The sequence below is a fragment of the Wyeomyia smithii genome, chromosome 1 (assembly GCF_029784165.1).
Source record: "Wyeomyia smithii strain HCP4-BCI-WySm-NY-G18 chromosome 1, ASM2978416v1, whole genome shotgun sequence".
In the NCBI taxonomy this organism is placed as follows: Eukaryota; Metazoa; Arthropoda; class Insecta; order Diptera; family Culicidae; genus Wyeomyia; species Wyeomyia smithii.
In genome coordinates, this window is record NC_073694.1 from 170,882,220 (window position 1) to 170,899,667 (window position 17,448).

Here is a 17,448-nt window from a genome sequence, read left to right on the forward strand (position 1 = left end):
TGTGATGTTAGGTCCGAGCTTATAGATTCCCTCCGGGCCCGAGGAATACAACCGAACGTTCCCGTTAGAGACATTCTGGGAAGCGGTGATCTTCAGTACAAGACACAACTGTACTGTTATTTGAAAAAGACTGACATTAAAATTCAATATTCTTTTGTCTATTTGTCAGAATACCCGTATACGACGCTGGAGACACGAACACGAAGAGCCTAAATCTATGTTTGAAAAACAAAAAGAACACCAGTCGAAACACAAATAGATCGTATATCTTAATTAGTTTAAAGCAAGAATTGTATCTCCTCTCCTCTCACCTTTAATCCCCACTAGCTCGTAGTCGGCCGCGAGAAATAAAAAAAAGGCCTCCCTCCTTTTGCCGTTAATCTAGAATTAATAAAAAGTGTACTTGGCTCAGTTAAACTTAAAATTGTATCATGCCGTGTCAAATAAACCATGTTTAATTTAAATTATAAATAGTTTGCTTGTCTTTCAGTCACGCGCACGGCAAACGAAAGTTACTCAAATTGCCTTTTTCCCAAGCAAACTCTGAAGCTGAGGTACACTAAAGTTTGTTATTTTTTGTGGGTAGCAACGCAAACACTCCTGTTCTGACTACAAGTTACCTTTGCTTTTAGTCCTCCACTCACCTCCTCTCACCTGGTATGAAGCCAGTCGTAAGAAAATCAAAGCTAACTGTGTCTTAACTAATGTTCCGCACACGTGTTAAATTAGCACATGGCTATAGGTCCTGATGCAGGTGCATCGGCAAAAACCGCCAAAAACGTAACAAAGGGCGAATGGCAGTTTTAAGATGGAAGAAAGACATTGTATCAAAGATATCAAGCATGTAAATGAAATATAAAGTTAGCCAAACCACTGTCAGTTGATTATGAACGTTCCTTTATAGTTACATGTCCAATATGTTCTGTAATTTCAGGGCATTACCATCAAAATTAGGTTGTCAAGTGATGGAATAAGGCAGTACCTGTTGTAGTTCATTAAGGATAGACTATGAAAAATTCAAGAGAATAATGGGGATTATAAACTTTTTTGCTCGAGAAAATAAGCAGTTTGGTTTTTTTTAAAGTGTGTAGCAATTTTTATATGCATTGAAATTGTAATTTTTCAATAGTACAGTTTTTCTATAGCAAAAAATTGTTTGTTTATAAAAAATATCAATTACGACCGAAGACTTCAATAACGAACATTTATAAAAAATTGAAGAAAACCGGAGCTCGGCAAAGCCATTTTATGCAAAACACCATATCGAGTTTCAAGTTTAGCTTACGGCGCCGTGACGAGCCGCACTTGAAATCTATCCAACTTTCTCCCTATTACTCAAAGCTCTAACAAAATTTACCAAAATGTTCTCGAGAAGTTGTACTCAAAGATAAAGCAATATAATTTTTTTTCGATTTCTCTGCGCCGGGATCCAAGGCATTATGTAAAATCTGATCAACAGTTTTGATTTAAGATATTTTGATATATCGACATAAAAATTTTTAAAATTAAACATAGGTTCATCTACTATCCTGCAAATGCGCTACAGTAAGCCAACTTTTTTTATTTTATATAAAATAATATTTGTTTGCTTATGAAGCAGAAGACGAAAACAAAGAAGTAGACAAAGGTGGTGGCGATGGGATGAGGATTGTTATGTTGTCACGCAACACTATAAAAGGTTTCTGTGATGGAATGCAGATGACAGATGTTTCATGCGCGTCATTTATCATGTGTGAAGGTATATCGGAATATTAGAGAGGGATTTGAACTACCCATCAATGATTAAAAGAGGGCAGTACTTCGTTGTTCCAAGCTTTGCTATTGTTAATAACAAATTGCAGAGACAAACTTTTGAATGAGTGAATATTTTTTTTAGCAATCCAGTATTTTTTCATGAGCAATGGTTTTTGTAAATTGTTTTTTTTTTTTTCAATCACATTCCTTTTTAGTTATTTTGTAAGTTTAGTTTGATTATAACATATGTAACATCAAACAATTGAGAAAATGAACTATTATTCAAGTTATGTAATTTAAAAAAAAATTAAATCGTTAGAAAACAATTTTTCGAAAATTATCAAATAATGGAGAAAAAGTCTTTAGATATTGGAGAAAACAGCTGTGCAGTGGATCCGTATAAGAAGCGAGATGCAGATTCGTTTTCGAGTAAGCAATCAATAATTAATTAAGTTTTAAACCAGCGCTGGCCATCTGCATCGAATTGCGATAGTGTCATCTTGAACTTCAACTCGATATTTAAAAAAAAAATCATTTTAGATTAAATACCAACTTTTAATAGTTTGAAACGCATTTGAAAGTGGCTAGCCACTACGGGCCAACTAGTATTGTATGTTTATCTGAGCCAGATACAGCGCGCGCTTGCTTGATGAGGCACTTTCTTCACGGAGGAACTATGTGCTTCGATTCTCGACGATAGAAAAGCACTATGTAAGGTAACGTCGAGCCTATAAAATGATTGATTTGACTGTAAACGTGGGGACCTGACGACGAGAATCAAGTGTTCTGCGCGCAGCTGTAGCAGCTACGGTAGCTGGCCGCGTCGGGACGTGAAAGTCACAGACAGAGAGTCTTCTCCGACATCATCAAGCCGAAGTCGAACGCCGCTACCAAATATTGAGTAACTGCGGAATGCTGTTGCACAGAAATACGCGCAGCAGCTGGAGTCAGCGTTACCAACGGAAGAGCAGCTTGGTGCAGCTACTATTGGAGATTGTTGGAGGAGCATCCGATCCGCCATAGATAGCCCTTCTGTAGTGTTACTAGGTTCAAGGGCTCCGAATCATATAAATGACTGGTTCGACGGCGATTGCAAACAGTTAGTCGAGAAGAAGAACGCAGCACGAACGAGAGCGAACGTGGACCGATAGCGACAGGCATGGGACAGCCAAAACTCAGTCCTCCGAAGAAAGAAGCGCCAGCAAGAGGACCGAGATCGCGTAGCGATGGAAGAGCTGTACCAAGCTAACGACACTCGGAAGTTCTACGAGAAGATGAACAGCTCCCGTGAAGGCTACGTGCCACTAGCCGATATGTGCAGGAGCTTGGACGGAAATCTCCTTACGGAAGAGTGTAAGGTGATCGAAGTGGAGCGCGAGGACGGTATGGTACTGATCTTGGTGCACAAGCAGAAGACAACAGGATTCCAGCTCCTGATCTCCTGGAGGTGGAGAAGGAGATTGACCGGCTGGAAAGCAATAAAGCTGTTGGAGTGGACCATTTTCCCAGTGCCCACTCAGTACATATTCATTGTTTTCAAATCGGCATACGGCACAATCAATCGAGACCCGCTATAGCAAATAGACACGACAACGGATTTCCGGACAAACTAACGCGGTTGGTCAAAGTGACGATGGATCGAGTGCTGTGTGTAGTTCGAGTATCGAGGACACTCTCGAGCGCCTTCCAAACTCGAAGAGGTTTAAGGCAACGTGATGGTCTCTCGTGCCTACTGTTTAACATTGCCCTGGAAGCTGTGGAAGAAGAGCTGGATTAACACGAGTAGCTGACTTTCGGAATGTCAGCTCAACTCTTTGGCTTCGCTATCGACATCGTGGCTCGCGTATTTGTGAAGATGGCGGGTACGTACATCAGGCTGAAGCCAGACGGATTGGACTGGTAATGAAAGGAGAAGACAGTGATAACCTCCCACCTCGAGTTCAAGTTGGTGGTAATGAAATCGAGGTGGTCGATGAGTTCGTGTATCTGTGCTCACTGACAACTGCCGACAACAACATCAACAGATAAATTCATCGACGCGGTAGAGCAGAAAATTGTGCGTCTCAGAAGGACACTCCGATCGAGTAGAGTTCGTCGCCGCACCAAGTTTACCATCTACAAGACGCTGATCAGACCGATAGTCTTCTACGGGCATGAGACATGGACTATGCTTGTGGAGGACGTCCTTGCGGTCTTCGAACTGCAGGAGCTGCTTGGGGAGCAATCTATCATCCACACCTGTAAGATTGACTGGTTGCGGTGGGTTGACGAAACAGAGAGGTGCACAGCGGGTAAGGTGGATCGGTCAGGTGGAAGACCTACGGACCCTACGCAGAAATGGACATGTCTCTTTCGTACAGAAAAAGCCACACCACGGCTAGGGACTGTATGGTAAAGGTAAGGTAAGGTTTGATGGGCGATGCCAGCAAGCGAAGAAGAAAAAAATAGCTTGGAAAAGTTATCTAAGTATCGTTACAAGAAAGAATGCGGCCAAATATCGAAAAGCTAGAAATTGCCTCACACAATGACTGCCAGATTTTTTCCAGATTTTATTTTTGCTTTTTCCAGATTTTTTAAAAAATTGACCAGGCAACACTGATCACAAGCGAGTGTGAGGTGGTCAACAGGTGGAGGCAGTTTTTCGATTAGCACTTTAATAGCAGAGCAACGGATGAAGGCAGCACCTCCATAGCGGAGCAACAGAATTTAACCAGCTACGGCAAATAATGCACGACTGCGGTTTTCCGGATAAACTAACACAACTTTTCAAAGCAACCTTGGATCGACTACGCAGATAGTTAAGATGAGGAGATGAACTAACCTGCTCCTTCACGTTGTTCAACCTTGCTCTTGAGGGTTTAATCCGACAAACGAACATCCGAGACGAGAGGCACGATTTTCAGCAAAGATAGTTAACTCATAGGCTTCGTAGACAACCTTGACGTTATTGACGTAGACGTATCAAAAACGAGCTGCTGGCACCACTCGGACCACTTGCAGTCGTGAACCTGGTGAAGGTCGGGGATTGCAATCGGTCGAATCGTTCTCTTGAAGGACCCCATCAGAACTAGAAACAGAGCAGTACAACGTGCTGGATGGCTTGACCAGGTTGAAGTGGACCTCCGAGTGTCAAGACATCTAGAAAATTGGAGACGAGGACCAAAGAGAGTACATGCAAATTCTTGGTAAGGCACGAGCCACCACGACTCTAAGCTGCTGAATCAAGAATAGTATTTGGCCTTTCGTGGCTGTTTTTCAGAATCCGGAAGTTGCCTTTGTGGATTTCAAAACAGCCCTTGGAGTCGATTTTCCGCCTTTGGACATCATTCTGACTCCAGAAATTCGCCTATTTTCGGAAATAATAAGACGCCATTTTGGATATCGTTTGAATTTGATTTCCGGTCTCTGGAAGTCACCTAGATTCCGGAATGACCATTTTCAGCTGTCCAATCTAGTCTATACTATCATAGCGAGTACTTGAAAGAATCCTGTAAAATTGTATCTATCATCCAGATTGGTAATATGTTTGGACTGTTGCCTGCCTCCCGACCAGAAGAGACTAGGTATATTCACTACTACGTTTAACGGAAAAAGGAAGCGTATATGTACTTTTCTTCATATATTTTCCATCACTGTAATTGTAGTAATACTACCGGGCTTTTCGAGTCTTCACGTCCAGTTTCTAGTAGCTTTTGTTTTACTTTTTGTCTCTACATCTTCAAATACAGAACAAATTTACTCAAAAGCCAACACTACTTTAATCTGAATTCAACCATCCCGTACATGGAAAACGAATATTTATGATCTACACAATAGGAGAGGAGGAAGAAATACGTTACATATATGAACCTTTTTTTCACAAGTCGCACAGAAAACTTCTATTTGTACACATCATTATCACTTTCACGGAAAATCGAGTATTTTACACAGTAATTGAATATTAAATTCTTTTATATAAAACTTCATCTGTCCCGCGATTGGAAACACGAAGAAAGGCCGGAGTTCCACAAAGCAAATTATGAATAAGCAAAAGTAGACTACTCAAAATGAATTGACAGAGGTACTAACGGAAACATCGATATTGCGTAGATTTTATTTCATTCAATTATTCAGAGTGGAATTCCAGAAACTGAACTAATGGATTAACAAAGGAGAAGACAACGTAGCAAATTGCTAGTATGATTCAACCAGGGGGCTCTTGTGGCTGTCAAACTCCATACATTTTCCATCTACCACTCATTGGTTCTGGTACCAGCGTTTCTGGTACCCACTTTTTGGTTGGTTCGCCCTAAAACCCATTTTTTCGGTAGACTTATTCTCGAGTAAATGTCGTTTTAGATGGAAAAAACAAGAGCTCAACATTTGTTTTCAGTACAATGTGCACTTTCAATGAATAAGATAAGTTTTGTAAGTATTTGAAATGAAATATTACCGCCGTGATAAATATATGATTGGTAGGCAAAATGTTTACGTTTATAGGCCCCTGGGTTCAACCCACAGTTATAACATTTGAAAAAAAAAAACACCATTCTACTCAACATTGCTTGCATACCGCTATAAGAAATGTAATCGCAAAGTCGAAAATTACAGAAGTTTTCATATCGGATGTGACCACTACTAAACATTAGATGTTTTTGTTGAAGTTTCGGAAACAGAATGACATTATCTTGCACATCCAATCGAAGAAGGATCCGGATATTGGGAATCATGTAGCTTTTAGACTCTGCACGTCGGTCGTAGATCTTGATGAAACCAGGCTACTCAGCTATTAATAGTCCTGTAAAGAATGGTTCATCGCATCGTAGAATAACTAAACACCAAATAATATACTAATGGTATTTGTCTACACGGAAAGACAGCAACTGTTACCTTTCGTGAGCTACCGGCAGTATATCGGGTATTATTCACCATGAATCGATACAACCGGGGACGTCCATCTGGTAGTGCTCGACATGCCTCCGCTCTTCGCTGTCACTGTCGAATGCGTTCGAGTGTGATTAAAGTTCCTTGCAGCAGCAGCATTTGTTGTGAATGTTGTGATTGTATCCTTTGTACACGAGATGCGATGCAATAAATAACAATGCACGTGACGTGAGTATACCTGTTTCACCCGTTCGTTGTAGGGGTGTGTGAAAACCGCAACATGTGCCACAAACAATGTACACGGCTAGGGTTGCGCTTTGAAATATGGAAAATAAATTCATTGTAGGTACAATTGATTGGCTAGATCAATCGGACGAACTCCACATCAAACTGGTTTTGCGAGAAAAACAAAACAACTCGAGGCAACATCATGCTCATAATATACTAATTAGTTATTAATTTGAAAGTGGCAAAAAGAGGCACTTGTCAGCATATTGCATCGGATGCTCTTTGGAGTGGCAAATGTCACAGGTTGTGATATGGGTTATCAGGCCAAAAAAGCTCTAGTTTGGTGAATTAATCGATGATGAACGGGTGTAAGAAAATGTCGGGATATATCAGACAAATGCTGAATAAATGTTGTTACTATGCTTCTCTCATAGTCTTAATTTTTGAAACGCATAGAACGTCGAGACCTTATGTTAACCCAAAAAAAAAAAAAAAAAACAGAAGAAAAAGTCGACTCTCTGGGACTTATGAATTTTTGAGGTGGCTTCCAAAAGCTTCTACATATCAAAATTTGGTTCCATTTGCTTGATTAGTTTCACGAGTGCTACAAAAAATTGTGTTTCCTTCCTGAAGAGGAAGGGGTGTGAAACCAAATGAAAATATTGCTCCCATAAACCTCAACATGCCCAATTTGATCCCATTTGCTCGATTAGTTCTCGAGTTGTGCGAACATTTGTGTTTCATTTGTTTTCCTCTTCTGGAAGGGAGGGCTCCCTAACAAGCAAACAAACGGTTCTGTAGGTTCCATATACATATGAATCAGACAGACAAACAGACAGAACTCCATTTTTATATGTATAGATTAAACATTTAAATAATTTATTATCATTCTTCTTAATATTTGCTCTTGTTTACAACACGCCAGTTTTTAGTTTTTGCACCAAGATCCGTAACCCGCGTTTAGTTTTTCGGGCATTTTGTCGAAGGAAAATAAGTAGCGGACTACCCGCCAGATTAACTGCAAAATCTAACTTTTCAGTCTTGGACAAATTTTGGACAAATAGAGTCTTTAGCACAGTTGTTGATAATGTTTCACAAAAAACTTTGACTTTTTTCTTCTTACTCTTCTTTGACTTTTTTTCTTCTTATTCTTCTTGTTCTTGTTGGAGATACATTGTTTCGCATCAGACAAGTCCTTCAAATTTACTGTTTTTCAATATCTAGAAAAACTATAGTACTTAGAAGGCCACAATATTCAGCATATATTTGTATATTATTGACATACACAACTAATTGAAGGAAAATTGAAGATGATGTTGTCACAAAAACTTTGCTGAGGACTGTTTCCTTCTAACTTCGCTAACACCGTTTCGTATAAAACTAGTCCTGAAATCCTGAAGTATCTTAAAAACTGTAGTATCGAGAAGGCAATGTTGTTCAGTATATATTTGTATATCATTTGAACACATAACTGAAGCGGAATACGTACCGAGTGGTTAGACACTATTACTGCTGGATGTGATATGTCCTTTGATTAACTGCACTACATCTGCTCGATTTTAATTACTTTTAATCTATCAGTTAAGTTGAAAAAATATTAAATCACTTAAACACTAAACCGAAACTTAAACAACGGGCATCACTTCTGCCTCGCGGAATAAAACTTAAGAGTTAACACCTAAACGAACCGCGGACTATCTATAACGACGTAGGCACCTGCCTCACGAGGGGTATCACTATAACGACCTCGGACTTCCTTGAAGTCCCAGCTTAAGTATTCGCCGCTACTCCGGTCACTCCGAATTTTCCCGCGGCGTCGTCTTCTCACGAGAGCGGGCCGCTCTTCCGTCTCTTTCCTCGCGAACGTGCCCGTGCACGGCTGATGCAATCGTTGTTGACTTTTTCGTAAATCCGCTCGGTTGCATGTTTTGATTAAACATCCGCGAATTGGAGTTTTTTGCTGTAAATATAAACTTAAAACATTCGAACTTGCGTTCGATTTAATAACTGAGGTATTGTTTTTGCCTCCATAATCAAAACAATACCTTCTTTGATTATGATCCACTTTTCATATTTTCATAACATGAGTGGTGGATGGAATTTCAAGTTTCAACACTTGCGATGTTGAAACAAATTGACAAGAGAAATGATTTCATCATCTTGTCCATGCATATTAATGACAAGTTTTTCCAAAGATGTTTTTTCCATTTAGGATTTTTCTTAATCCTTCTTTGGAAGAGAATGGAAATTAATTGTAACCGCCTAAAATCAGGTCGGCTCATAAAACCCCCACTGATCGAGTTTTTAATTAATGCAATTCATTAAAAACATGATGAAAGTATTTGGCATGGGTTACAAAAAAAAAAATTTGAAGGAACCTGATTTTTGGATAATTTGGAAATGAAAGATCTTTTGCCTCTGTACCCTACTACTCTATTCCCTAGCTACTACTGTTCTATCCATACTATTCCGTACTCCTTCTCCTTCTCCTTTCCTGAGAGCCGTCCGCCCCCTTTCGTTCGCTCCTCTATCCACTCCTGTCTATCCTCCTTCCTTGGTATTATCCGTCCCATTAACACGAAGAATATTTGTTGTTTCAGGATCTTTCTTGGTTGACCTAAGTCCTGAATTCTGTTGAGATATATCCTAGATGTTACAGCTTTTAATCTTTATGCTCGGATATAACACCGATCATTTGTTGCACGTAGTCCTAAGACTTGATCTGGTGTTTCTCTACACTTATAATCCTGCCGATAAATTTGGGATTCTTCCTGTTCCCTGAAGACATAAACCCGTTTTCATCGATCCTGCTCTTCAGGTCTATCCCATTGCAAGTGGTGTAAAGTGTGTGTATATAATGACTTATCCGGCTTCTCCTAGCTGATAGAATAGTCTTATCTCCTTAAACATCTTTCTTGATTGATGATGAAAGACTGCTTTTCTCTTCCGTTTTATTCAACTGCTATATTAATTTCTGATTCAGTCAAATATATATTTACTGAATCCGTTCTAGATTCATCTCTCTCCATCCGTCTTTTATCTCCGCCGTCCGTTCGGTGAGTACTGATCCTTTTATCGTTCTCCTACTGTCTGACCCTAGTCTTAGTTCCTAACTTTATATCCCTATCTTTACGCTCTGAATATTTTAAATTGTATGTTACTTTACTTTTAATTTTAGTGTATTTTATTTATATTATAATAATTTTTTTTTTTTTTTTTTTTTTTTTTTTTTTTTTTTTTTTTTATTCTCTACTCTCTCCTATTGTCAACTTCTTCCCAATTTGATACCTTTTTCATGTTTTCCCATTTAAGCATATATGTCTTTAATATTTATTAATAATGAAAACAATTTTAATTTTAATATTTCCATTTTCTTACTCAAAATATAGAGTCAAGAAAAATATTTTTCTCACAAATATATAATTTTGAGAATTCATGATAATTCACCCCTCTTGTCAATAATTAAGCCAAAAAATCTTATACCAAATTAAAAGTAAAAATATTGGAAATATGAAAGAAAAAAAAAAAAAAAACAGGTCTACAGCAATGCAAGTATTTAATACCGAAAAGGATAACCCAAAATTACACTTGCATTACCGTATAGCAGCAATCTACACTCACCATACCATCATTCTGTTTTACCTTCCTTCTATTCACCATTCTGGTTTATCTTCCTTCTCGTCTTCTGTGGATCGCCTGGTAAATTGCTGTTGACCTAAAACCCCCCCTGATTTGAGGTTTTAGGCAGGATTAATCTGTAAATATACTCATTTTGTTTTCTATTAAATAATTGTATAATAAAATGTAGAATAATCCCAAAAATAATTATATACTATTAAAATTAAACTCTATCATACTACATAGTTATATATCTAAAAAAAAATATGCTGACAGATGTGTGTAAATCCATAATTTTTTTTTTTTTCACACGTCTTTTACTCGGAGCCCAATCGTGTTATTTGTGACACAATAATTTGTGCATTCATGTTTTCTGTCTGTGTTCAGACTCCTTTTCCAAAAGTCCTTTCCTTGAAGGCACAAATAGTTCTCTATTGACTTTGGTAATTGGAAAAGTTTGACATTTTCTTTGAAATGTATTGAACACATTCCTTTACAGATTGTGTATTTGCACAATTCCTGTAAGGTAATTGGTTTAGACTCTAAACCACCTAAATATTCCATTTTTACCTCACTTCTGCCCCAAACTGTTGAAATTATTGGGTATAGTGTCTTATTTTGGAGACCCTCGAAGGCTTCTCCAAAGTATTGGCCATTGGCTAAAAAGCTCAGTGTGCCTTTATCCATATCCAGTATCACTTTAATAGTCTCGAACTTTATTTTGAATTTTTCAAAAGATTTTCGTTCTCTACCATTTTGTTTTTTCGGGTACGTGTCAATGATTGAATCATGAAGCGTCATGCCCCTGTTTATGTCAAAGCCCCAAGAATTGCTATCTAGTCCTAATAGACTTTGATAACCCATGCATTGTAGGGTTGCATCAGACGTTGCTATTCCAACGTATGCATGTGTCCCCCTCTGTTCACTAGGCCATGTTATTTCCCATACATGGAGACCTTTTGTGAACCCAACTTTACCTCTTATGCAATCAGTATTGTTTCTTGCATAAGTTCGATGGGCTGTGAGACCATTAGTTTCTACAAATATGTTTTCAGAACAGTCTTCCTTATTCCAGGAATGTCTTATCTGTTCTTCCAGAGATACTGTTGGTCTTTCCAACAAAATTTTTAATCTTTGTGGTATCTCATAATTTTCGTGTCTTTTCGGTCTTTCCATATTTGTAATTTGAGGCGTTACCCTATGTTTTAGTCCTCTTCGTTTGTTTAAATGTTTCTTGGCATACATTTTACGTAGTGTCAAAAGTATTTGTTGACTACTACAAACAGGATTTAAATTCTTATTTTTTTTTTCTATATATATTTACCTCAATTTCCTAGGCTATAGGCCTGTTCGTATCTCATTTGCTCTGTCTGCAAAAAGAAATGAGTAAAATAAATTCTTAATACATTGCTGTATATAATATAATTAACAATTCGTATACTCAATAACTACCATTCTGGGTCACTACTCCCTTGTTATTTCATTCAAATCACAGTCATTCTAGGTAGTGTTCCCTTGTCCAATAATTCACTATCCATTCAAACATAAAAAATCGTAAAAAAAAATTCAGTTTATCGACAATGTTCAATTTTACTATTGTCGAACGGTAAGTACGATCTCATTTAACATTTCCCATGGGATACTGATTGTAACGAGGGAAACTTTTATCCGCTCTAGGTCAATATTTCATTTCTTCTATTTTCATTTGAAAGGCCCTTCTTTCAAATAATGTGGGGTCTCTTCCGATTTAATTAATCAAAGTTTTACTCTTTCGCGTTATTTATGGGAGGTATGTTTCCTCTTCCCCTTTTAATTCTTTTATAGTGCTCATCTATTTGACATTATTACGTGCAGACATTTTTGACAATCTTTGACAAGACATTTACTTATCCTGGATTTCCAGCTCTTCGGTTCATTCAAATGCTTTTTTGTTGTTATTGGCGAACGCATTATGTTATAATTAGCTGTAGGTTGTCGCTCTGTATCAACTTTTTCTACCACCGAATTCTGACTGGTGGTCTTCTAGTTTGTGTTTTTATAATTGTCTTATTTTCTGATATCCCCTGGATATCGCTTTCATTTGTTATTCCTGTTGAGGTTTGAAATATATCTGGTTCCATATATTCTTCTTCTAATTTTTTGAATTGCTGGTAAATTCGCTTGTGGATTTAATTCACGCATGAGCATGATTTCTCCATTATGTTCTAAATTTGGATTGGCGAAAATATCTTTCCTCCTTTTAAGCATCTCAGCGTCTGAATTCGGTTCCCGTGGGTCGATCAATGGCCCTAAATGGGTAATCTTTTGTCCTCTCAACGGTATCTTTGGAGGTGATGAACGAGGTTTTTTCAGAATTGAAACCTTTGGATTCCTTTGTTTAAAAGGTTTCGACTTCCTTTCCTTGGAATATGAAGAGACGTACTTTTTGTTTTGTGGGCAAGAAATCTGCCCTTTAAAGCAACAAATAAAAAGTACTATCAACGTTGCCAACATAATTATTGCTCCAGTCCCTATACTAGCTATAGTCCAGCCTGATGAAAGTGGAGAATAAATTAAATTTTCTAGGAAGGGTCTTTGCTTTTTGAGAACTTCAACATCGATTCCTAAATCAAAAAGCTTCTTTCGATCATAGAATGAAACTTTAGAGAAATTTCCACTCAATGTTGGGATCAAATGCATTGTACTTTCTTCCCACGTAAAATTCATTATTTTGTAGTTCATTGTGTTTACTAATGCTTTGTTATCCGATACTGTAGTATCTGAATACCAAATTTTTGTGTTATTTGTTTGAATCCTCATGTTTGGGGTTAGCCTCATTCGACCTGTACCCCTAACAATCAATTTTGTTTTATTTTCTCCATGGAAAATATTTACTTCAACTTCTTGTGGGGTTACATACTCCCAAACATTTGACTCCTCGGTTTCAAACCAAGCGTCGTGATTGACTCTCAGAAGTTTAATCTTACAATTTTCTGTTGAATTTCTGAATCTGAGATTCAATAGGCACTCGTTTTCTGAAGTTAAATTTTCCTCCTTCAGTTTTAATTCACAAATTCTAAAATTCATGTATATTTTGCAGTTTTCGTATTGAGTTTCCGTTAATAGGAATCCCCAATAGTTATCAATTTCCTCAATTATTATATTCCGATCCAAATTAATGGTCATGATAATAGTTCCATTTATTTGTGGAATAAAACTTCCCTTAAATGCTTTGAATTTCCTCTTTGAAACTAACGGTATCTTCAGGTCAATTGACAACATTTGGTTGTTCTCCGTTTTAAAGGATACATCCGTTATTCTCAAAATCTCTGACAATATTCCGCTATTTTGTCTTCTTGGAAATTCGAGGCCCCCTTTGATCTTACTTTCAGCCTCTTTTAATATTTGCAACAAAATTGCTGGCTCTAGTAATTGAATAAACCATGTTATACTATTGTCTTTATTAAGCAAGACTTGTAGTATAATATTCTGTTGTTTATTTAAGTCATTTATTAAAGATTGAATTCTAAATCCAATTTCAATTAATTCCGACTCAAGTTGTAGTGCCTTTTTATATGTACTAGCGAAACTTAAGTCGTCTTGGACCAGTTTCCCTAATGTGTTGAACGTATTCATCACGTTTTTCATCTTATCATCTATATGCAACATTGAGCTGTCTACAAATTTGTACATAGCATCAATTGTCGCAGTTTGATGATCTAGTGATAAGACCAAGGATTCCTCGTTCCTTCTTAATTTGTCCAGATTTATATCCACCCGAATTCTATCATCAGAATCCATACCTCCAATGGCTGTTATAAAACCACGAGTTCTTCGGGATGGAAAAAATTCTTTTATGAACTTATTCATATCCATGCTTTTGTTGAATGCCATTTCTAAATCACTCAGCATGACATTACAATGTGTATTTTCTTATTATTTTTTGTAATAATACACAAGTATAATTATAATCTGCCTTAGATTTTAATAAGGCCTTCCCTCCTTCTTCTAATCCTAATACCGGGAATCTTACCTTCAACACGTATGTGCCCATTCTTATCAACGGCTCGTGTTGTTCCTCTAAAATGAATCCACCATTCGTTAACCAGAATAGGTTAACGAGAAGAAAAATGCTCCTGTAATCGAGGAGAAAAGAAAATATTTTGATATTGGCTGATTTTTTTTTTTTTTTTTTTTTTTTTTTTTTTTTTTTTTTTTTTTTTTTTGTTTGCAAAAAGCCTGACCAATTCTGGTCAGGGATCATAGGCCATTAGACGTAGACATTTATTCATTGAGAGACATTTTTATGTAATAGACTTAAATATTATGTACGTAATAATAATTTTTTTTTTTTTTGATAATATACTAATATTTTTGTAAAACTTTCTTTGTTAATCTTTATGTTAACAAATGTAATATCACATCCTTTATTGATTAATAATTCGTCTTTCGTTGTGGGTTTTACCCCTTTTTTTTTTTTTTTTTTCTGTGTTTGTTATTTCCACTTCGTTCGCAAAAATCAGTAGGGCTGACGATCAGTCGCCGAGCTGTACCGTGATGAATCACAATCCGGACGGTACCAATATCCGGACACCTTCATCAATACTTCTCAATTAGATGGTAATTTATGCAATTTATGAGATGCAATGTTATACAGGAGCTTTTTTTTATATGTGAAAGATCGTTCAAACATCATAAATACCATAGTAAGCCGTGAGATAAAATTTAGATAAATCGAAACATAAACGCACTGTCAAACGGCGTCCTTTTCCTGTTTGCACTGTCCGGATTTACAACCAAAATGTTGATGTGTTTTAAATCCGGACACCCCAAAAATAAAACGAAGAGGTAGTGAACTTTGAGTGTTTTTATGCTTCATTCAAAATGTTTTTTTTTTTTTTTTTTTTTTTTTTTTTTTTTTTTTTTTTTTTTTTTTTCATTTCATTCTTTTAATTATGGTATTTTCTTAGGCGATTATTGTGGATCTTCTCTAGTTTGTTGCCGTTTTTGATTACCGTGGTTTGCTCACTGGGCAAATCTACGATTTCATAAGGGCCTCTCCAATAGCTCTGGAGTTTCTGCCCTACTCCCATGGGGTTGGCATGTACTAAGACCAGATCTCCCCACATAGGTTGCCAATCGTTTGCTTTTCTGTCATAGAGCTCTTTGCGCTTTTCTTTTGACAGAATTAGGTTTTCTTTAGCTTTTGAGTGAATGTTTTTGAAAACAGACCTCATCTCTTTTGAGTAGCTTTCGTAATTTAGACCATTTTCCCTTTGGTTATATATGGATGCTGGTAATCTAGCTAATCGTCCATATACAAGTTCGAACGGAGAGTACTTTGTCGAAGAGTTAATCGTCGTGTTGTACTCGAACGTAAAGTATGGCAGATGTTGGTCCCATACATGTGGGTTGCCTACTACGTACTGACGCAGGTATGTTTTTAATTCACGATTTGATCTCTCAACTAAATTGGCTTGAGGATGATACGCGCTTGTGTTGATTTTCTTTATTTTCAAAATTTTACAAATATGTTTGAACACCTCACTCATAAAATTTGAACCTTGATCTGATACTAATTCAGCAGGTGTTCCAAATTTACAAATGTAATGTTCTATAAATGTCCTGGCGACTGTTTCTGATTCTTGATTCTCCATTGGTGCTACTACCAAGAATCTGGTTAGGTCGTCTTGCATGACAAGTCCATATTTATTACCAAAATCGGATTCTGGTAAGACAACTATGTCTATAAAAACCTTCTCAAATGGTTCTGATGACGTAGTTGTTATCTTCATTGGGATTTTGTTATGGCTCCAAATCTTGTTCTTCTGACATGAGTCACATTGTTTTACATAATTCTCAATGTCTCTTCTCATGTTAGGCCATACAAAAAGTGTGCCTATTCGTTGATGCATTCGTTTTGCTCCTACGTGTCCACCAAGAGGCGCATCGTGGAATTCATGCAAAACTGTTTGAATTTCGTCCTTGTTTACTATAGTTCGTTCACTGTCTGCGTTGTATAAAATGATGTTGATATCCAATTTCCACGCAATATATTTTACTATTTGTAAAATCTGATATTGCTTTATCTTTCTAAACGAGATCATGTGAATTGTCTTTGCGTTTAGAATGAAATCCGGGCAGTTATTGAAATATGTTAACATTAAATCAATAAAATTGTCAAAATTCATTAGGGAGTTGTTCTTCCCTTCGAGTAATATTCCTGCTACCTTATTTGAAGGATGTGTCAAAAGGTTATCTTTGACCCAATCTTTGATACCGTGAGGGTAATCATATAAAGATGTTAACTCATTGAAAGCAGTTTTGCTATTTAGGATGACAAATCTTGCGTCGCATGATTTTTCATCTTTAATAGTTTTTGTAATAACCACTTTTGATTCATCAATCAATTCCTGTTTCAGAGCGATTTTGAAGTCCTCCGCTGATAGATATGTTGCGTCTTTTAAGGCGTCATTTGTGTCGTTTAAGGTAACTTTTTCGTTGTCCGAAATGTCAGAGTTTAATATCTTGGAGATTTCATCTTCAGGGACATCATCGGAATTCTCATCATCATTTATGAGTAAATCCTGTTGTCGTTTTTGTTGACGAGTCAACACAGCGACCGTATTTTCGTTAGTGTCGTTGGCCTTTTCAACATTTTCATGTTGAAGTCTTGACAAAAAGTCGGCTACTATATTTTCTCGTCCTTGTTTATATCGTATGTCCATTTCCAGACCTTGCAATTTCAATCTCAACCTAGTTAAGGTGTGAGATGTTTCTTTCAGATTCCACAGAGAAACTAAAGGTCTGTGATCTGTATAAACGATGAATTTTTGATTATATATATAGTGCTTGAATCGATTTACTGCCCAAACAATGGCAAGTAATTCCTTCTCGATTACGTGATACCTTATTTCGGCCCCTACTAAGCCTCTACTAGCGTAGGCTATGGGTCGATTTGGTGTTTTTTCATTTGAGAGGACTGCTCCAATTGCGTAGTCACTCGCATCCGTAGTTAACACAAAG

At 37.1% G+C, this 17,448-nt stretch overlaps 2 protein-coding genes across 4 annotated transcripts in view; both read right to left on the minus strand.

Moving 5' to 3' along the window:
• Positions 1 to 17,448, minus strand: part of LOC129717958 (dopamine receptor 1) — a 396,922-nt gene that overhangs the window by 339,801 nt on the left and 39,673 nt on the right. The window lies entirely within an intron of this gene.
• LOC129717960 (protein gustavus-like) lies at positions 10,727 to 14,537 on the minus strand. The gene is made up of 2 exons (XM_055668266.1): positions 14,456 to 14,537; positions 10,727 to 11,813 (listed from the first exon to the last, which is right to left on the minus strand). The coding sequence occupies exon 2, from the start codon at positions 11,686 to 11,688 to the stop codon at positions 10,750 to 10,752; it is 939 nt and encodes a 312-aa protein (XP_055524241.1). The 5' UTR covers positions 11,689 to 11,813; positions 14,456 to 14,537; the 3' UTR covers positions 10,727 to 10,749.